Source organism: Carcharodon carcharias, chromosome 8, assembly GCF_017639515.1.
Source record: "Carcharodon carcharias isolate sCarCar2 chromosome 8, sCarCar2.pri, whole genome shotgun sequence".
Taxonomy (NCBI): domain Eukaryota; kingdom Metazoa; phylum Chordata; class Chondrichthyes; order Lamniformes; family Lamnidae; genus Carcharodon; species Carcharodon carcharias.
The window spans coordinates 68,656,421-68,679,796 of record NC_054474.1 but is presented as its reverse complement, the minus strand read 5'-3'; the positions used below and the strand labels follow the sequence as shown (position 1 = coordinate 68,679,796).

The window sequence follows — 23,376 nt, the reverse complement described above, 5'->3', positions numbered from 1 at the left end:
TATGCTGTAAATAGTGTGCTGATTTAAGTTTTAATTAGCTACTTATAAATCAGCAGAAATCCACCAAAAAGAGTTGGAAGCAGTTCATAGTTCTTTGCAACCATGTGTCTTGATGTCAAGATACTTGTCACACTTAATTTAAGACTAATTTAATTTAACACTTAATGACCCACAATAATTTTATTTGACAAAATATTGTACAATTAGAATTTAGGACCTTTTTAGGTGACATCTGGAATGAAACTGGTCTTAAAATCATGTTCCTGGAAAATTGCTTTTTAAACACTTACTGAATAGCTGCAGCCATCATTGCAGTAAAACACACAGATGTAAGACTTACTTATAAAATCAAACAATTATATTTGAATGATGCCAACAAACCATTGCAGTTTTAGCCCCAAATAATACTGGTCTTAATTCTTAATATTTTGGTGATTTATTTTTCTTTTGACAAATGTGAGGGTATCAATTGCTATCGGAGAATGCGACACTGTTCCGGATTTTCCTCTACATGTCGGTATCACCGTGCCCAAGTCAGGTATAACAGGACCGTGCTCAGTTAGCTTTAATGCAGTAATGTTACTCAGTCACAACCTCAGAAAAAGTACTCCACTAAATAGGTGAAACTGTAAAGTTAAAAAGACAACGTATTAGAAGTTCAACAATAGTTAAGCCCATACCTGATTCTAATATGTTTTCTTTCTATCCAGAAACAGAAAGAGACTTGCCCAGAGAACCAGACGGTGTTACATGAGAGTCTGCCTCCCACTGGTTATCCAAATGTTGCTATTGGAAAACTTGGTGCTAAATTTGGAAAAGTCCAGAATTATGCAGCAATGAGGCCTGTGAGCCAGGTATAACCAAGAATTGTTATTCCTTGCTTGTCTAGCAGCAAATAGAAATTACCATATTTCTGCAGGAAAAATTATGTGTAACATAGTAAATATAAGGTTGCTGTATTCCCATACTCTGTGTAGAGGGAAAAGCTGATTTTATTCTTTAATTTAAGGAAATGCAACACACAACTACACACTTTTAATTAAATATAAAAGTTACTCTTTATTCAATTAAGAACCTGCAACCATAAACCAGGGCTTTAAAAGGAAATAATTTATATATCAAACAATTATAGACCTGGAGTTAAACATTATCTGTAGTTCATACACAGGTAGAAACACTTCAAAAGCAAACTTTCTGACTCTAAATGTTTCAATTTATTAGAGAAAATGGCCTGTATTACATTAAGCCCTTGGAAAAAGGTTTTAAATAGAATCACAGAATCTTTATAGTGCACAAAGAGGCCGTTTGGCCCATCGAGTCTGCATTGGCTCTCTGAACGAGCATTCTACCTAATCCCATTCCCCTTCCTTATATCCATAACCTTTCACATTCATTCTTTTCAGATAGAAATCCAATTCCCTTTTGAATATCTCGATCAAACCTACCTCCACCAGCCACTCAGGAAGTTTCTTACAGACTCCAACCACCCCCTGGTTGAAAAAAATTTTTCTCACGTCGCTTTTACTCCTTTTGCCAATTTAGAAACTGTGCCCTCTAGTTCTTGATGCTCCCTTAAGTGGGAATAGTTTCTCACTATTTACCCTGTCCATACCCTGCAGGATCTTGAATATTTCTATCAAATCCCCTCTCAGCCTTCTTTTCTGCAATGAAAACAATCCCAACCTCTCCTATCTATCCTCGTAGCTACAGTTCTTTATCCCTGGAATCATTCTTGTGAATCTCCCTTGTACTTTCTCTAATGCCTTCACTACCTTGCTCAAGTATGGTGCCCAGAGCTGGACGCAGTACTCCAAATGAGGCCTAACTAGTATCTTGTACAAGTTCAACATGACCTCCTTACTCTTGTACTCAATGTCCCTATTAATAAGCCTAAGATACTATATACTTTATTAATTGCTCTCTCAACATGCCCTGTCATCTTCATTGACTTGTGTACATAAACACCAAGGTCCCTCTGTTCCTGCACTTCCTTTAGAGTTTCTCTTTCTATATCACGTCTTCATGTTCTTCCTGCCAAAATCAATCACTTCATGCTTCTCTGCGTTGAACTTCATCTTCTACTTCACTGCCCAATCTACCAACGTGTCTATGTCCTTTTGGAGTTCCAGACTGCTCTCATCACAGTTGACAACGTTTCCAATCTTCGTATCATCTGTAAATTTTGAAATCATGCTCTGAATACGACAGTATAGATTATTAATATATTTCGGAAAGAGCATGGGTCCCAACACTGACCACTGGGGAACCCCGCTACAAACCTGCCAATCTGAAAAACAACTATTTATCGCTGCCTTTTGTTTCCTGTCACTCAGCCAATTTCTTATCCAGGTATTTCTGTTTCTGTTTTTGTTTTGGATTTCCAGCATCCGCAGTTCTTTGCTTTTATCTCTGTATTTAATTGACTGCCTACCTTGAAGAGGTTTTGCTCCACTCTCCGTCAGGATTTTCGTATTTCTCTTTTGCCTTGTTCACCTTCATTGCTTTCCATTTCTCTCCTGGTGTTTGACAAGCTGTTTACTAAAACCCGCTTTCACAGCCATATTTCCTTTCTCAGTGACTGTCTCCGTCTCCGACTTACCCCACGTGGATTTCAACTGAAATTCCATCCCTCATGTTTGAAACCCACCCAGTATTACAGATATCTCTGGGATATACAACGTTCCTCGGACTGCTGTTCCCGCCGCATTCTGAGATCCATACTCAGTGCCATGCGCCGCCATATGAACACACTTGACCTCTCCCTCCAGCAGCACCGCCGCACCCTTTTTCAAAGCTGCGAGTGCCCCCAGTTTCATTTTATTCTTCCTCTCATCTGACGCCTCAACAAGAAACTTTTTCTCTTTCTCTCAAGTACTAAGAAACGCAAGCTCCAACAACTCATTGACACCAACACCCAGCCAGGACCCTCCACCCCTGCCTGTCCCTCTGTCCCCATCCCGTCTTCCAATTCCAGCTCCGGCTGTGTATTCACTATACCCCCTGACATTCCCCTTTCTGACGCTGAACGTTCAGTGTTCAGCAAAGGACTTAGTTTCATACCCTTACGCCCTCATCTCAATGAATTTCGGGCTCGGCATGATCCTGAACTCTTCTTCCGCTGCCTTTGTCTCCGTGCACAGTTCTTTGAGCAGGAGTCCTCTCCCCGTTCAATGGATCCTTTTACCCACCTCCAATGTTCTCCCTCCACTTGGCCCCCTCCCTCTGGATTCTTACCTTCTCTTGATCTTTCCACTGACGTGACATTAGTCGTCTCAATTTCTTGGCTCCTCTCACCCATTCTAATTTGTCTCTCTCTGAACTTATTGCACTCCATTCTCTCAGGTCCAACCCTAACATTGTCTTCAAACTCGCTGACGAGGGTGGCGGTATTGTTGTCAGGTGCACTGACCTCTACCTCGCGGAGGCTGAGCGTCAACTCGCAGACACTTCCTCCTACCTCTCCCTGGACCATGACCCCACCACTGAACATCAAGCCATTGTTTCCAGGACCGTCACTGACCTCATCTCCTCTGGAGATCTTCCTCCCACAGCTTCCAACCTGATAGTCGCCCAAACTCAGACGGCCCGCTTCTACCTCCTACCCAAAATCCACAAACAGGACTGTCCCGCAGACCCATCGTGTCAACCTGTTCCTGCCCCACAGAACTCATTTCTTGCTATCTTGACTCCCTTCTCTCTCCCCTTGTTCAGTCCCTTCCCACCTACATCTGTGATTCCTCTGACACCTTACGTCACATCAACAATTTCCAGTTCCCTGGCCCCAACCGCCTCCTCTTCACCATGGACGTCCAATCCCTCTACAACTCCATCCCCCACGAGGATGGTCTGGTGGCTCTCCGCTTCTTCCTCGAACAGAGGCTCGAACAATCTCCATCCACCACTACTCTCCTCGTCTGGCTGAACTTGTTCTCACACTGAACAATTTCTCCTTAAACTCCTCTCACTTCCTGCAGATAAAAGGTGTGGCTATGGATATCCGCATGGGCCCCAGCTATGCCTGTCTCTTTATGGGATATGTGGAACATTCCTTGTTCCAGTCCTACTCCGGCCCCCTCCCACAATTCTTTCTCCGGTACATCGATGATTACTTTGGTGCTGCTTCATGCTCTCGTCGGGACCTGGAAAAATTTATTAATTTTGCTTCCAATCTCCACCCCTCCATCATTTTCACATGGTCCATCTCTGACACTTCCCTTCCCTTCCTTGACCTCTGTGTCTCAATTTCTGGTGATAGACTGACCACCAATATCCATTACAAGCCTACTGACTTCCACAGCTACCTCGACTACAGCTCCTCACACCCTGCTTCCTGTAAGGACTCCATCCCATTCTCTCAGTTTCTTCACCTCCGTCGCATCTGTTCTGATGCGATACTTTCCAAAACAGTTCCTCTGACATGTCTTCCTGCTTCCTTAACCGAGGTTTTCCACCCACGGTCGTTGACAGGGCCCTCAACCGTGTCCGGCCCATCTCCCGCGCATCCACCCTCACGCCTTCTCCTCCCTCCCAGAAACATGATAGGGTCCCCCTTGTCCTCACTTATCACCTCACCAACCTCCTCATTCAAAGGATAATCCTCCGTCATTTCCACCAACTCCAGCATGATGCCACCACCAAACACATCTTCCCTTCACTCCCCCGGCGGCCTTCTGTAGGGATTGTTCCCTCCGTGACACCCTGGTCCACTCCTCCATCATCCCCTACACAACAACCCCCTCCCACGGCTCCTTCCCATGCAACCACAGAAGATGCAACGCCTGCCCCTTCACTTCCTCTCTCCTCACCGTCCAAGGGCCCAAACACTCCTTTCAAGTGAAGCAGCATTTCACTTGCACTTCCCTCACCTTAGTCTACTGCATTTGTTGCTCCCAATGCGGTTTCCTCTACATTGGAGAGACCAAATGCAGACTGGGTGATGGCTTTGCAGAACACCTTCGGTCTGTCTGCAAGCATTACCCAGACCTCCCTGTCGCTTGCCATTTCAACACTCCACCCTGCTCTCATGCCCACCTGTCTATCCTTGGCTTGCTGCATTGTTCCAGTGAAGCTCAATGCAAACTGGAGGAACAGCACCTCATCTTCTGACTAGGCACTTTACAGCCTTCCGGACTGAATATTGAGTTCAACAATTTTAGATCATGAACTCTCTCCTCCATCTCCACCTCCTTTCCATTTCTTCCCCCTCCTTTATGTTTTTTCCAATAATTTATATAGATTTTTCTTTTCCCACCTATTTCCATTATTTTTAAATGTATTTCCAACCATTGTTTATCTCTACCTTTTTGCCTTTTTAGTATTCCTTCACCCCACCTCCACTAGAGCGATCTGTACCTTGTTTGTCCTGCTCTCTACTCTTAATTAGCACATTCCTTTAGATAATATCACCACCTTCAACACCTGTTTGTCCTTTTGTCTGTGACAACTTTTGGTTATCTCCACCTATTACCGGCTTCTTGTCCCAACAAACCACACCCCCTGCCCCCCTTAATCCAGCTTATATTTCACCCCTTTCCTATTTTTACTTAGTTCTGTTGAAGGGTCATGAGGACTCGAAACGTCAACTGTGCTCTTCTCCACCGATGCTGCCAGACCTGCTGAGTTTTTCCAGGTATTTCTGTTTCTGTTTTTGTTTTGGATTTCCAGCATCTGCAGTTCTTTGCTTTTGTTCTGATCCAAGTGCCGACTTTCCCTTTTATTCCATGAGCTAGAATTTTGTTTACAAGTCTGTTGTGTGGCACTGTATCAAATGCCTTTTGAAAATCCATACACACTGCATCAACAGTGTTTCCCTTATCAACTGTCTCTGTTACCTCCTCAAAAAACTCCAAGTTAGTTAAACATGATTTTCCCTTAATGAATCCGTGCTAGCTTTCCTTAATTACCCTGCACTTGTCTAAGTGACTATTGATTTTGTCCCGAACTATAATTTCCAGAAGTTTCTCTTACCACTGAAATCAGACTGATTGGCCTGTAGTTGCCGGCTTTATCCTTGCACCCCTTTTTAAACAAGGGTGTAGCATTCGTAATTCTCCAGTCCTCTGGTACTATCCCTGTGTCTAAGGAAGACTGGAAGATTATCACTAGTGCCTCTGCAATTTCCACTCTCGTTTCCCTCAGTATCATTGGATGCATCTCATCCGGTCTTGGTACCTCGTCAATTTTAACTAGAGATTGCCTTTCTAACACCTCTTTCTCAATTGTAAATCCTTCTAGTGTACCAGTTATCTCCTCTCTTACCTCAGCCTGGATAACATCATCTTTCTCTGTAAAGACAGATGCAAAATACCCACCCGTTTAATACCTCCAGTATTTCTCCTACCTGCACATGCAATTCCCCTTTTTTGAATCCCCAATCGGCCCTACTCTTTCTTATACCACCCTTTTATAATTTATATTTTTATAGAGGACCTTGGGACTCCCTTTAATGTTAACTGCCTATCTCTTTTCATATGAACAAGGAGCAGGAGTAGGCTATTGAGCCATTCGAACCTGTTCCGCCATTTAATAAGATCGTGGCTGATCTGATAGTAGCTTGACATATGCATCCCACCTACCACCAATAACCTAGCACCCCTCTTGCTTACCAAGAATCCATCCACCTCAGCCTTAAAAATATTCAAATACTCTGCTTCTACCACCTTTTCAGGAAGAGAGCTCCAAAGACTCATGACCCTCTGAGTGGAAAAAATTTCACCTCATCTCTGTTTAAAATGGACGACCCCTTATTTTTAAACAGTGACTCTGGTCCTTCTATATTCAGCCTGATTCTCCCTCGCATTTTCTATCTGACATCTGTCATTGCACACTTCTTCCTTTTCATCTTCGCTTCCATCTCTCTCATCATCCAGGATGTACTAGATTTATTAATCCTACCTTTCCCTTTCATACTTTGATATTGTCTGCATTACTTTTTCTTTGAAGGTGCCCCATTATTCAGCAACTGTCTTTTCTGCCAACATTTGATTCCAACTCGCTCGACTCAGATGCATTTTCATCCCCCAATTAATCACCCCTGCTCTGAATTGTTCCTTGTTCTTTTCCATGACCAACCTAAAACTTATTATACGTAAGCTCTCCTAAATGCTCTCCCACTGATATTTGATCCACTTGGTCCAACTCATTCCCCAGAACCAGGTCCAACGGGTGCCTGTCCTCTTGTTGGACTGGAAACGTACTGCTGCAGAAAATTATCTTGAATGCATTCCAGGAACTGTCGCCCTTCTTGTGCCTTTGCACTATTCCAATCCCAGTTTTATTTGGATAATTGAAATCCCCCATTATAATTACTCTATAGTTAGTCGTTTGGTAGAACTTGAGTATTGCTGAAAAAAGAGGCATTTTTTTGTCTTGCATTCATCACAATTTTCAAGAAAATACCAATGTCAGGGTAAACAACATATTATACTGTATGAGAAGGGAGTGCTGATTGGTTAGCAAGTGAACTCTGGTAGAGGCGTTGCCATGGAGAATGTGCCAGTTTATGGTGACTGGCAGTAAACTGCCAAGCATTGTTTGAAAGTTAAACCAGGCTGCTTGACTCTGATTGCTCAAAACATTGCATTGGGGAATGGACCAGTGAATGGCTGTCACTTATTTTGTTTAGCTGAAGTAGGCACAATGTGCGTACATGTTCCTTCTGCCTGCAAAGAACATGGCCCTGTGTACTAATATATGTAGCTTCCAGTATATGTAAATGTGCCATTGCGAGCCCAATTATTTGATGCTGAAATAGGGTGAAGGATAATGGCTACCCTGATCAGATCATTTCACGCTGTATTTCATGCAAACTCATGAACGGGCCCAAGACCATCACTTGCGATCCTGAAAAGTGCCCAGCCTACCTCAGATTACCCTGGAAGAGCAAAGTATCTCAGTAGATTGAGCAACAGGTGAATTTAGCTGCAGGTAACAATTTTCTTACATGTCTTAATGGCCTACATCCTGCAGTCAAATTCGCCTTAGAAATGGAGCAGTCAAATGAACTTCCCCCTCCTTGACGTACCAGTTAAGAAATCTGCCAGGCCTTACCACAGTCTACCGCCGCCCTCCCTTCACTGGTCAATATACTCGTTGGGATTTTTACAGTTTCACACGGTATAATATTGGTTCCTTTGGCAAACCTTGTAAATAAGCCTGAGCCATTTGCTCACCATGCAGCCTTGATGCTGAAATGGGACGCATCAAAGGCAGCCTGCAGAATATTGGCTACCCTAACCGGATCATTTTGCGCTGTCTATGACGCAAACTCATGCACGGGCCTAAGACCATCACTTTTGGCCCTGAAAGTGCCCAGTCTACTTCAGATTACCCTGGAAGGGCAAGGCATCTCAAAAATTTGAGCAACAGGTGAAGCTAGCTGTTTCATGCTGCTGCTATGCAGTAGTAACACGAGTACATTGATGGGCAGAGGAATCTGGGTGTACAGGTCCATAGGTCACTGAAAGTGGCAACGCAGGTGGATAAGGTAGTCAGGAAGGCATATGGCATGCTTGCCTTCATTGGCAGGGGAATTGAGTATAAAAGCTGGGAAGTCATGCTGCAGTTGTAAAGAACCTTGGTTAGACCACACTTGGAATATTGCGTACAATTCTGGTCACCACATTACCAGAAGGATATGGAGGCATTGGAGAGGTTGCAGAGGAGGTTTACCAGGATGCTGCCTGGTCTGGAGGTTATTAGCTATGAGGAGAGGTTGGTGAAACTCAGATTGTTCTCACTAGAGTGACGGAGATTGAGGGGCGACTTGATAGAAGTTTACAAAATTATGAGTGGCATGGACAGAGTAGGTAGTCAGAAGCTTTTTCCCAGGGTGGATGGGTCAATTACTAGGGAACATAGATTTAAGGTGAGAGGAGAAAACTATAGAGAAGATGTGCGGGGCAAGTTTTTTACGCAGAGGGTGGAGAGTGTCTGGAATTCGCTGCCAGAGGAGGTGGTGGATGCAGGTACGATCGTGGTGTTTAAGAGGCAGCTTGACAAATACATGAATAGGATGGGAATAGAGGGATACGGACCCTGGAATTGCAAAATGTTTTAGTTGACAGGCAATATGATCAACGCAGGGGAGGGCCGAAGGGCCTGTTCCTGTGCTGTACTTTTCTTTGTTCTAATAAGATGCCACTAATAAGATGCTGCCGTCAAGCCAAAAAGATGTTCTGCCTATCACACAAATGAGTAATGTGGTATATGAATTTCAGTGCCAGTGTGATGCTAGGTACGTAGGCCGTATGTCACAAAGACTGGCAGATCGTATCAAACAGTATGCCTCAGCCACTGTTCGCAACGGGCAAGGTACAGACCATACCAAGCCAGCCTGTGCTTGAAAAACTTAAAACACAGTGTCCAACGTTAGATATGATTCCGTGATTGGACAACATTTGCTCAGTAATCCTCTGTGTGCTAAGAATTACGCTGACAACCAATTTAAGATTGTCAGTTGAGCTTGCAATGTGGCGCATTTGCATGTATTGGAAGCTACATATATTAATACACAAGGCCATGTTCTTTGCAGGTAGAAGGAACATGTTCGCACTTTGTGCCTGTTTCAGCTAAACAAAATAAGTGACAGCCATTTGCTGGTTCATTCCCCAGGGCAATGTCTTGAGCAATTAGAGTCAAGCAGCCTGGTTTAAATTTCAAACAATGCTTGTCAGTTAACTGTCAGTCACCATCACTGGTGCATTCTCCATGGCAATGCCTTAACCAATCAGAGTCCACTTGCCAACCAGTCAGCACTCTTTTTACATACAGTATAAGTTGTTGTTTTCCCCTTATATTGGTATTCTTGGGAAGTGTGCTGATTATTCCAAACGTTAATTTTTTTTCCCATTTATTTTCATTATTTTTAAAAAAAATTTATTTCCATTTTCATTCATTGTTTTATCCCCAGCTTTTAGCCTACTATTGATCTTTCTTCCCCCATCCCACCCTTACTAGGGCCATCTGCCACTTTCCAGAGTGCTTACCCTGGTCCGGCCATTATTATATTTTGCTTTCTTAATGTCACCATTAGCACTCCTTTAGCCAGTACAACCATCACTAACAACTCTTTGACCTTTTGTTTATGACATCTTTTGCCATCTCTCCTTTGCCTCCAACTATCGTTGGCCTTCTATCCAGCTTCACCAGTTCCACCCCACTGAATCAGTATATATATTTCACCATATCTCTACCTCCCTTTAGATCTGAAGAAGAGTCATACAGACTCAAAACATTGTCCCTGTCTCTCTCTCCACAGATGCTGTCAGACCTGAGTTTTTCCAGCATTTTTTGTCTTCATTTAAGATTCTAAAGGGACTTGACAGGATGGCCTCTGAGAGTTTGTTTCCCTGGCAGGGGAATCTAAAACGTGGACAATCGCCTTAGGATAATGGGAAGATCATTTAGGACTGAGATGAGAAATTTCTTCACTCAGGGTTGTGAGTCTCTGGAATTATTTACCCTAGATGGTTGTGGATGCTCCGGTGTTGATTATATTTATTGATATAGATTGTAAGTTATTGAGGCCCAAGCACTGATCCTTGTGATCCTCCACTAATTCTATCGTGCCATCCCGAATATGACCCGTTCTTCGCTGTTTACTGGCCTTTACACACCCTTGGTGTTGTGTTTGACCCCAAGTTGAGCTTCTGATCACATATTTCCATTACCAAGACTGCCTACCTCCGCCCCTATAACATTTCCCGACTCTGCCTCAGCTGATCCGATGCATGCCTTTGTTCCCTCTGTTTCAATTAATCAATTCTCCAATGCTGTCGTGACTGTCCTCCCATTTTCTGCTCTCTGTAAACCTGTGCTCATCCAGAATTCTGTTCTGCTTCCAAGCCTTGCCAAGTCTTGTTCACTCATGTGCTTGTTGACCTATCCTGGCTCCCAGTCCACTAATGGAGGGGTAAACAAAATAAGGGATGCACAGAAGACCAGAATTGGATGAACACAAAGACCTTGGAGGATTATAAGACTGAAGGAGATTACATAGAGAGAACAAGGCCCCAGAGGAGTTTGAACACAAGGATTAAAATTTTATATTCAGGGCCTTGTTTGGCCGGAAGCCAACATAGATCAGCAAGCACAGGAATGATGGACGAATGTGGCTTAGTGTGAGTTAGGATACAGGCAGCAGAGTTTTGGATGAGCTGCAGTGTACAAAGTGTTGGTGAGGGGATGGCAGCTAAGAAAGTACCTATAGCCATTTGGGGGAGAGAATTCCAGATTTCTATTTACCCTTTGTGTGAAAAAGTACCTTGGCCTAATTTTAAGGTCAAGTCTTTCAAATGTTAAGTAGTTTTGGTTACTTTTGAGGAGGAAGCAGTGCTTTCTAATAGGCATGCGACCTGTGTTTTTGAGAGCCTTTAGTTGCCTCCCTAAGCCTCTTTAATTTTCTTCTTCTTTAACATGTTGCTTAAAACCTACCTAACCCTAATACCTGTTTATGTGGCTTCATGTCAAATTTTGTCTGATAATGATTGTGCAATGCACCTTGAAATGGCTTAGTACATTAAAGGTGCTATATAAATGCACGTTGCTGTCATTTGGAGGTTTCAAGACTGACATATTCTTTTCCACAAATACGGAGCTAAGGCAAGTAAATAGATTTTAAGTACAGCTCAGCTGTGATCAAATTGAATGGTGGATCAGGCTCGAGGTGTTGAATGGCCTATACCTCTTCCTATGTACTGAGGCTGTAAGGAGGAATATCATTTACATAGCAAATTTAGTTATAAGAGAAATTCTTTTGGGGGAAAAAAATGTCCAGAAGCCCTAATCAATGGCTGGGTTTTGTGAATTACTTTTTAAAATTTAAAGCTCATTGTGACCAAATTAATTAGTGGAAGATAATATTACCTACAAAAAAATTGAAGCTTGATTCCTTATATCTGTTAGAAGCCATTTTGCCTAATTCTGAGTTCTTGATTGTGTCACTAGTAAGCAGTAGCTCAATTCCATTGCAGTGGTGTAGGAACATTGAATATCACATATATAAGGGCAAGTGGGAGAAAATGAATTCTGCAATGTACTCTTTCTATACGCAGTAAACTTTGTGACATTTGAAGTTATTGGATTTACCTAGGCAACAACTTGTACTTCACCCTTAAAAAGGTTTATTTTGTGGGCTGTCTGGCAATATTTCTCTGAATTTTCAGTGTGGTCATTCAGTCATCTCACCTTATTTCCAAATGCTGCCCTTGGTGCAAGGCAAGCTCTTTGCAGGCTGCCTTGGTTCAAAAAATGGCATTTGGAGTGAATTATATATTTGCTGCTATTTTTGAACATGAAATTCATATGGTTATTTCTCTTTCCTTGGAATATTTCTCCTGAAATCTCAGATCATGATGATGCTGTATCTGATTATTTCTAATGTATTCACTGATCTAGGTTGGCATACATTGGGATTGCATGAAGGAAATTGCTGTTATATTTCCTCCTGCCTGATAGTCCCTCTTCTCTGCTTTTCTGGAACTGATTTGTTTTCCTTACTACACAATATAAGTTGTAACAATGGCAATTGTCTCTGGCAGCAAATATGGTGCAACAGTGAAATAAGACACAAAAATGTCAACATTCAACTTCACATTATGCACTCATCTACTATTGCACACAAATGCAATTTGTTTCCTTTGCAAATTATTGAAAATAATGCTTCCCAAGTTCTGCTAACTTGTACATTTCAGCACCTGTGAATCACTAGGGTGTTGGGGAGGTGTAGAATGCTTGGTTAACCACTGAGATATTGCATGCAGGCCACCTAGGAATGATTCAGACAATATTTCCTTAAATCAGTATTTTTGAAAATACGTCTAAAAGCTGCCAATAAATGTAAACTGCATAATGCACGCATGTAGTGCTCTGTGATCTGAGCAGTATGTTGGCCTTAGTGGCACTGTGGAGAATGAGTGTGTCCTTTTACTATAAGACGTTTTCTTGTTTCCTAGAATACGAAGGAAGAGCCTGGACAAGTAGTTTATATTGCTGACCTGGTACCGGGCAAATGCACGAAAAATGATTTAATCCACCTTGCTGAGCTCTTTGGGAAGATTAATAACACCTTTCTGATCAAAGCAAAGGGTGAGGTAAGCACAAACATTGACTACACTGGGATCAGTTTCAATCACATCAGTGGAAGGAAGTATAATTTTTTTCTGTTCATGGGTTGTGAGCCTTATTGGCACGGCCATTATTTATTGCCCACCCCCAATAGCCCTTGAGAAGGTGGTAGTGAAATGCCTTCCTTAAACCAATGTAGTCCACGTGGTGTTGGTATACCCAAAGTGCTCTTTGGAAGGGAATTACAAGTTTTTGACCCAATGACGTTGAAGGAACGGTGGCATAGTTCCAAGTCAGGATGGAGCATGGCTTTGTGTGGAACTTGCGGCTTGCGGTGTTCCCACGCATCTCCTGCCCTTGTCCTTCTGGGTGGTAGAGGTTGCAGGTTTGGAAGATACTGTTGAAGGAGGCTTGGTGAGTTGTGCAGTGCACTTTGTAGCTGACTGCCACTGTGCACTGTTGGTGGAAGATGTGGATATTTTAGATGGTGGATAGGGTGCCAATCAAGCGGGCTGCTTTGTCCTAGATGGTGTTGAGCTTCTCCAGTGTTGTTAGAGCAGCACTCGTCCAGGCAAGTGGAGAGGAATCCATCACACTACTGACTTGTGCGTTGTAGATGGTGAGCAGGCTTTGAGGAGCCAGGAGATGAGCTATTCACTGCAGAATTCCCAACCGCAACTTTTATAGCCATAGTGCTTATATGACTGGTCCTGTTAAGTTTCTGGCCAGTGGCAACCTCAGGATGTTAATGGTGAGGGATTGAGAAATGGTAATGCTATTGAATGTCATGGGGAGATGGTTTGATTCTCTCTTGTTGGAGATGGTCATTTCCTGGCACTAATGTGGCACAGATGTTACTTGCCATTTATCAGCCCAAGCCTGAACGTTGTCCAGGTTTTCATGTTGGCATGGACTGCTTCTGTATCGAAGGAGTCGTGAATGGTAATGAACACTCTGCAATCATCAATGAGCTTCCCTACTTCTGACTTTATGTTGGAGGGAAGGTTGTTGATGAAACAGCTGAAAATTGGATCTAGGATGCTGTACTGAAGAACATTTGCAGTGAAATTTGGACTTCAACAACAACAAACTTCTTTTGTGCTAGGCATGACTCCAGATAGTTTCCTCTCTGATTTTGCTAGAGTTCCTTGGCCAAATGCTGTCTTGATGTCAAGGGCAGTCGTTCCCACCTCACCTCTGGAACATAGCTCTTTTATCCATGTTTGGACCATGGCTGTAATGAGATCTGCAGATGAGTGTTGCTGGTGAAACCAAAACTGAGCATTGGTGAACAGGTTATTGCTCAGTAAGTGCTGCTTTACAGAACTGTCAATGACTCATTCCGACATTTTGCTGATAATTGAGAATAGACTGATGCTGATAATTGAGAATAGACTGATGCTACAGTAATTGGCTGGTTGGATTTGTCCTTTTTGTGGCCAGGACATACCTGGACTATTTTCCACATTGTTGGGTAGATAACGTTGTAACTGTACTGGAACAGCTTGGCTTCATAGTCCCCACCTATCATGAGGATAAGCCCATGAATATAATAAATAGAATAGCAGAAATGATATCCCATTTAGATGTTTTAGAAAACTGCACAGCGAGCTAGTAGCTCATCATCCAATATCTGGCTAACTGTAGTGAGCCTTGAGGTCAAACAGCAACCTTTGTCATTGTATTGGCTTGCTGGCTCTATCATGTACCCTTGGATAATTTTATCGACTTGGAAAAGCGTAAGACATGGCTCAGGCTATAAAGTACAAAACAGTTTTATTACCAATAAATTAACTGTAGCAAAGGCCACAACAAATTTACTGTAATGCACAGAATGTATCTTCTACTTCTTGAACTTAAAGGCTAAACAGAGAAACCCTGCTTAGTACTCACAGTAAACCTGGACCTCACTGGTCAGAAGTGATGATTGCACAATATTTAATAGTATCTGTGACTCCTCTGATGCATACAAACATGCGAAATAGGATGAAACACAAAACACAAACAGATCAGCCATGATCTTATTGAATGGTGGAGCAGCCTCTCGAGCCTGCTCCACCATTCAATAAGTTCATGGCTGATCTGTTTTGTTTTGAGTTTCATCCGATAACGTTAGATTCTTCTTAGGCAAAGGAATTAATCTACCTCTGCCTTAAAAATATTCAGTGACTCCACCTCCACTGCCTTCTGAGGCAGAGAGTTCCAAAGTCGCACAACCCTCTGAGAGAAAACATTTTTCCTCATCTCTATCCTATAAGGGCGACCCCTAAATTTAAAACAGTACCCCGTAGTTCTGGACTCACCCACAATAGGAAGTATCCTTTCCACATCCACCTTGTCAATACCATTCAGGATCTTATATACTTCAATCAAGTCACCCCTCACTCTTCTAAACTCCAGTGGAAATGAGCACAGCCTGTCCAGCCTATCCTCATAAGACAACCCACTTATTCCAGGTATCAGTCTAGTAAACCCCCTCTGAACGGCCTCTAATGCAGTTCCTGCCATCTATCTGCCTCTGTGTCTTCCTCCTTCAGAACATTTGATGGATGAGGGGAAGCCTGCCTGAGATACATGTTTGAACTCATTTAAAACTTAGTCAACAGCAAAGGATGTAAATATGTATCTCATATGGTTGCATCAGGCTAACAAACATCCACATGTTAAGTTGTTTATTGCTTAGAGGCTGAGAAAATCCAGCTGTCATGTGATTATAACAGTCCCTTTCAAATTGTATATGACAGGCAGATTAAATGAGAATACAATTTAAGGAAAAGGACATTTTGTGTCTCTTCCTGGGTGAATGTGTATGAAATAGACTAGATTATTTGACAGATCAAACAATAAAACTGCTTAAAGTATTAAATATTCTATTGTATTGCATACAGTTATTAAATTCAGCTTGGACAGTCTTAACCTAACTCCTAGCTCATGATTACCCATGGGAAGTAGCTGTCATGACCTTATCATGACTATGTGGGAAATAGATCAATATTCTCAGTTACAATAGAGGTTGCCCTTCTCATGTTTCATTCACCGTTATTGATATGTTTTACCTTGTAGAGCCCAAAAATAGACATTTTTGAGTGTTGACGATATTAGAATACAAGCCCTATAACTCTTTCTTTTGCACTGTGTAAAAGGCATGCCCTTCCTTGGAATAATTTCTCCATTGTCTTATCAGAACACTCTTTTGCATTGTCTTACACTGGTGACTTTTGCATCTGGCAATCTACTCAGTTTATCTTTCCTGAAGTGCTGTATATCACTGCTGAACAATATGCCAATTGCCACATTGGCCGTCAATTCGCAGTGCATGCTATGCTGCTTTTCATGTGAGCATGATGCAGCCACGTGCTATCTGTCAATTACGCCGTGAGTCTGGAAGGACCATCTTAAGTGCAAAACCTTTGGCTTACCAGTCAGGTTTTGCCCATTGAACTTAAAAGAAAGTTTGGGCTCTGTTATTTTTCTAGGTGTGGTCCTCAGTAGCCTGTTCTTAGAGTGGAGGATAATATGAAATTAATAAACTAGTTAAAATCTTGAAGCGGTGATTTTTTTTTTCACTTCTGGCTTGGCACCATAAGGGCTGACAACTGAAAAAGGCACTGGCTAAACTTAGTCGAGCACTGATACTTGGGCACGATTCTGATTTTTCAGACAGGCCTCGTGGGTTTTCAAGCTTGAAACAAACTGTCTATGCAAAAACAATCTATTCCCTTTGTCATATAAACCTTGATGAAATCACTTCACCTATAAACCCACACTGTTATTCTGTATAGTGGCAGAGATTTATGGTATTTGAATTGACTTTCTGTATTGTTATTTAGACTTGAATATGCTTCCATGCCTGTATTTAATGTGTGTGTTTTAAGGGATATGTGGAGATGTCCAAAAGTGCAGAAGCTCAAGCCATGGTGAAGTTTTACCAAACAAAACCACCTGTTATTCAAGGCAATATCATCAGAGTGGAGATGTGCCAGAAATATAAGAAGCTGAACGTGAAGGTATTTTACATTATTTATATATGTGGAACAGTCAACTCAGTTATCTGCACCCTAAATTACATAAAATTTGTTTCTTCTTTGTGCATAATGTTAATAACGGAGATAAAGTGCATTATCTACTGAAAACTAAATGAGAGGCAGTGCTATAGTTTGATCTGGCAATGTAAAAATGACAGTAAACCTGTGACTTAGTCAAGCAGAGTAACAATGATGGGCAACATTGAGAATTATCTGATCAGAATAACCAAGTCACTTGGTTTAGCTCGCCAAGCAATGTACTTTACCTGTTATAAGAAGGAAAGGTTTTTCTGGACATTGTTTTTAAAAGCTACAAAAATGGGGAACTCTGAACCATCTGCCCCACCAACTGGGATGGTGAATGGCAGGCAGCAGGAAGTAGATGTGAAATGTCAGAATAATGCTTGGTTGAAGAAAATTATCAGGCCAGATTTTAACCTGCTATGCTCGATAAGAACAGGGAGTGCAGTCATTAAAATCAATGGAATGTGCTACTCACCTTGTTCACACCGCACTTGTGTGTTTTGAATAGTCTCAATTCCCTCACTGGAGGTAGGCTAGGGTCTCATAAATATATAAACTTCAGGGTCCTGGTGATATAAATAAGCACAGTCGTGCTTTCACTATTCACAGTCAACTTTGCTGGACAGCCTGGCACAAGGCAGAAACAAGTCCAGAAGACCAGGAGGGCCGATCATTTTCAGTTTCCTTGTGAACTAGGAGTGCTCCTCTGGATACCACAAGGGAACCTTGGATCTTCATTGCAGTGACTCCCTCCTTGATCGCCATCATCTCTGGAACACACCCCCTGTCCCACTCTCCAGACTCCCACCATCCTCCCATGCCTGTTAAAATTGTGGCTACAGTGTTTGTATCAATGCCTGACATTTCTATTACTTAAATGGTAGGGAAAAAGTTATTTTTTATCTAAAAAATAAATAAAGCATGCATTTAGTCTGGCAGTTTCAGCTTTGATGTATTATTCACATGGGCCTACGAGGATTTAACATTTTATTGCCAATAGCCAATGGAGAAAGCATAATTATAGCTCGAGTTAAAATCCTGTTTGGGAAACTAAAACTAAGAAAAGCGTAAGTAGACCAAAATTGAGCTTTATTTTCTATAACCCTGCAGAATGCTTTTGTCAGACTGAAAGGCAACAAGGAGGACAGTATTCTTAAATGAGCAATAACATAGTACTGAAGCTGTTGCTCATTAGGTGTCCATTAGCACCACATGTTAATTTATACTAGAGAGTGAATGGTTGGTAACATTTTTATTGATTTGTCATTACAGTTTCCTGACTGGGATCCAACTGCTGGTGGTATGCCTCCTTTTGCAGCATCTCTGTACAGACAATTTGGTGTTCAGCAAAATACCTCTGCACCCGAAGAAGACATATTTGCACCAACGTGTACCCCAAATTTAGCTGAACTCAGGGCTAAATATTCACCACAGCTGCTGAGGTGGACCAAAGTGCCACTGGAGGGCAAGGCACCATTTAAAAATAAATTGTGGGTTCCTCAAACCTATGAGGGGAAAGAACTTGAGTGCTTCAGATTGTTACCATATGCTTTCAAAGTTCCAATGCTAGAAACTCATGAACGGTATTTACAAAGTATTACTGGAACTCCTGACATGTATGAGTTAGATACACCAAAGATAGATGATGCATTTATTCAACTGCTGATTGGTAAGAAAGTTATACGTTCACGTGAGGATCTAGATAAAAAGTTAGGTGAACCAGAGAAGGTGTTATGTAAGGCACAGTCAAAAGTAGCAGAAGTTGTTGGTCCACTTATAGTTGCCATACAGAAGTATGAATTGGATGAGTTGTCTGGAGAACTAGATTCCCTTACTACAGAGCAACTGAAAGAGAGGCTGCAGTCTACTGTAATTTCATGCCATCAATCGATTGTGTGCGCTGGACAGACTCATCGCTGGTTGACCAGTCTTCGCGCTGACAATTTGTTGCAGTTATTCAAATTCAAAACGCCTGTAAAACCACAAGAACATCCAAATATGACATCATCTGACCTACTCGGTGCAGAAGTTGTAGAAGAGGTAAAAAAGAAGGGTGAAGTTTTGAAGCGTGTGACCCCTGTACCAGCAATGAAGAAAAAGTTAATTGCCAACGCTAACAAGAAAAAAAAAGCTTTCCAAAGACAGCAGAGGAAGCAGCAACCATATTACCGCAACCCAAATCCATCCAGAGGCCGTGGTGAGTTTCTGTTTTGTTTATTGGCTGGGGTTGGGAATAAAAGAGAACAAAATAAACTTGAAGATTGATTTGAAAAACAAATATATATATATATAAGATCACGTTATGCAAAGGTTGTTAAAGAACATGGAATATGTTTTCACTTCAGGGAAAGTTTTCTAACTTTTACTATTACATTTAAATGGAAGTTAGTCTGTTATTGGCAATTGAGTGGAAATATTGTACTTTAAAAAATAAACCGAATGGAAAAATTGTAAGCTTTAGAGAATATTACTCTTGTGTATAGATATGCAGTTAAGATCAGTTCCTGGATGTAATAAATATGTAATCATTGCAATAGGGAAGTTAATCTTTACTAATTAAAGACTAGAATTGATGTGTATTTTAGAAATTAATGAATATCATAGGTTTATCGATATGTTTGTAGGAAATAAAAGGGGAGTGTACATTGGATTCAGATGTAGATCTGCTCAGGGTGGGCACAACTGGAGGGAAGGAGCAAGGAAATCATTAGGAAAGTGGTGGTGCTTGTAGTTGAGTGAGAAAATGGGCTTGGAAAGAACAGTAAAAAAAAAAGCAAGAACAGGAGGGTAGCACAGGAATTGAAGCCTGAGCAGCATGGTGACAAAAACGGTAGGAGAAAAAGGGATTCAGTGATGCCTTAATCTGCATTCCCTAGCCACTGACTCCATGGGCTGGATTTTATGGCCCCCCACCAGGTGTGTTTTTGGCAGGGGGAGGTGTTGATGGAGGGGCATATAAGATACAAGGGGTGCCCAGCCACCACCTTTCCGCCCACCCCAAGCTCTCCCCCATAATACGGTAGGTGAGATGGTGCTGAAACCAGCAGCCTGCCCACCATTTTAAAATAAATAATTAATGGGTAATTGAACTTGCTAACTAGCCAATTGACCCAAATTTTACATTGCCCATGCCATAATAAGCTGGGAGTGGGCAGGCCATTATTTTTAACATAATTGGGTAAAAGGCAAGAAGGGGTGGACATCCTTTGGTGGGTGTCCTGTGTGCATTGCATGATCCCCCCCCGCCAAGATGGATTACCCCATCCCCCCTTTGTTCCTTCCATACTGCCCTCCAAAACCTGTCACCCCATTCCCTTCCCTTAGCTGCCCAATCCCTCCCTGCCGTCAAAGCAAGTAACTTAACTGGCTGTGGGATCTATCCAAGTTCTGCGTGAGCCTGCTTGCAGTCCCACTGGGGGGGGGCAAAGTCCCACTCTCAGCCTGTTTAGCCCAGTGGCAGTGTGTTGGGTTTTTTATTAGTGATTCGCAATACTTCTGTCTGTGAAATCCAACCCCATCTCTCTCCCTGGCAACTATCAAAGTTGAACCAGTCTGTTAGCAACCTTGGTGATGTATTTGACCCCGTGATGACCTTCTGACAACATATCTGCACTATCACTAATACTGCCTATTTCCACCCTGTAACGTTGCCTGACTCTGCCCCTGCCTCAGCTCATCTACTGCTGCAACCCTTATACATACCTTTGTCACCTCTAAACTTGACTATTCTAATACTCCCCTGGTCAGCCCCATATCTTCCACCCATCTCAACTTGAGGTCATCCAAAGCTCTGCTATCCGTAACCTAACTCTCACCAAGTCCCACTCATGCATCACCTTGTGCTCAAGGTTAAGCAATGGCTCTATTTTAAAATTTTCCACCATTTTTTCAAAATCCTCCGTGGCTGTGGTCCTCCTTATTTTTGCAATCTCATCTAGCCCTACACTCCGCGAAGATATCTATGCTCCTCCAATTCTGGCCTTCTGTGCATCCTCAATTTTGATCATACAGCCATAGGTGGCCATGTCTTCAGCTGCCTTGGCCTTAAGCTCTGGAATTCCCTCCCTGAGCCTCTCTTCTTTTACTTGCTCCTTGCAACCTAACTCTTTAACCAAGCTGTTGGCCATCTGCTCTAATATCTCCTTATTTGGCTTGGTATCAAAACCTTTGGATAGTTAACTACTTTAAGGTCCCTATATAAATGCAAGTTGTTGGTGATGAAAGTTGTGAATCATGTACTTTATGGCTAAGATGAAGTAAATAGAGCAGTGATTAGTCTTCCGGGAGCTATGGTTGTGGGTGTACAGCAGTAATTGGATGGAATGAAGGAGGAGAGACGGTTGCCAAGTGACAAGTAGTAGGTTTAAATGTATTGTTAGGAAACTGAAGGATAAAAGGTTGTAATGGCAACAAGAAATAAACAGAGACAGTATGAACTAAATGTTTCTCGACTACAGGACACAACACAGGAGAGGTATGTGGATCCTGGTGGATAACTCATTGAAGCTAACAGTTTAATGTACCATTGAAAGCTGATTGGATCTTTGAAAATATAGCCAGAGGTATAGTGTACAAACTACAGAAGGTGATGGTGCAATTATGGTTATGGTACTGAACGTGGAGATTGTAAGGTCAAATCCCTTGACAAATTCTGTAAATTTGGGCATTTGTCAATTTGACACCAGAAAATGACCGTGAATGCTGTTGCATTGTCTTAAATATTGAATATATTAATACTCCTTAGATAAGGATCTTGGCCTGTATGTGACGCCAGCCCCACCACATTATGTGGTTGACTCTGGCTGAGGAAGCAACTTAGCTATAATAGACCCTCTGCTGTTCTTAGCAGTAGGGATGTATGGGCCACCCACATGCTGAGAACAAAGTACTGCTGTTCCTACACTCAGTTATTGTACTTTAGCAGAAGAAAGGGCATCCAAACTGATAGCTAATTTACAGCATAGGTTGAAGCTTATTCTGGAAAAAGAAAGGCACACAAGGTATAATTCAAGAATTCATGATGCTTAAGAAAATAAATTGATGCCTGTCAGAAACAATCTCTAGAACTAGGGGATCTGAGCTCAGACTTGGAAGACAGAAGATGTCCAGACACTTTAAATATTGGAGGGAGTGTATGATTGAAGAGTATCAATTTGAGGGATGACCAGATGGATTAATCTAATTTGGTCCTGTAGTTTCCTGTGGTCCAAAACTAATCATCTCATTACTGTTTGTGGAACCCTGTTATATGAGAAACATCTATAGTTTTACATCAGTGTTTTAGAACGTCTTGCAGAACATGATAGCTGCTATATAAATGTAACCAATATTTGGCTTGCAATCATCTGTACTGTAGTTATTCTTTCATGATTTTTTTGCTTCAAAAATATATTTGCTTGCGAAAAAAACTTTTAAATTTACTTAAACCTCTAGCAGCATAACTTTTTAAAAAAGTTATTGTTGGATCAATCAGTTTTGGAAAATAAAGGAAGTGAGTGTCAAAATCTAGATATGAGGTTGTGTTGGAGCAATCAACAAGGTTTGATGCTGTGCAGTGTGACCTGAGACCAGAGCAGGTAGGATCAATGAAGCAGAGAGCAGCCTATCTGTCAGGAGATCCAGCATGAAAGAGGGAGTGAATGACAGTGTATGGGGCTGTTATGATAGTGTTGCCAAGAAAATAAATAAAGTTTTCATCTATGTACCCCAGACTTGAGGGAAGAAAACACAGGAGATATCGCTACAAAGGCAGCAAAATCTAGCCTATAACCAGGAGGGCGGGAAAGACCCTGCACAGTGGCAATATTGGCTGCCGCTTTCCAATTCTGATTTTGTTGCAGGAGGGGAAGGGTTGAGTTTAGGGTTAAGGAGGTCTGCATTCCCTTGGAATATGTCAGTAGATGAAATTTCAACACTAGTATTGTAAAAATAAGTAAGCTGCATTTTTTGGAAAGAAACTACTTTATGATGTACCTGGAGCTACAGTGTTATTAAAAATGAAATACTGCTATAATTATTGCAATAAAACTCATATTTGGGCCTGACTTTCCATTCATGTTTATTGCTGACACCTGTATGCTCCATGCAGTCCTGAGCTTCTCCACTTTTCCCTCCTGGCCTCTTTACTACTTTTAGGCTCCCCTCATGTCTGAGCCCTGGAGAGGGTACTGCTTTCTTGGTTGCTTGCTTCAATCTTTGGCCAAACCTCCCCCTAACACCACCACTCCCCCTTCACCCAAGCCCAAACTGGGGAGAGGAGGAG

General features: G+C 42.0%; 1 protein-coding gene across 1 annotated transcript in view; it reads left to right on the top strand.

The window, feature by feature from the left end:
* LOC121281447 overlaps positions 1-23,376 on the top strand; it is a 52,278-nt gene that overhangs the window by 28,028 nt on the left and 874 nt on the right. Inside the window, exons 11-14 of the mRNA XM_041194393.1 lie at positions 711-854; positions 12,954-13,091; positions 16,941-17,072; positions 18,387-19,311. Of these exons, the coding sequence (XP_041050327.1) occupies positions 711-854; positions 12,954-13,091; positions 16,941-17,072; positions 18,387-19,311 (1,339 nt within the window). The remainder of the gene's footprint in view (positions 1-710; positions 855-12,953; positions 13,092-16,940; positions 17,073-18,386; positions 19,312-23,376) is intronic.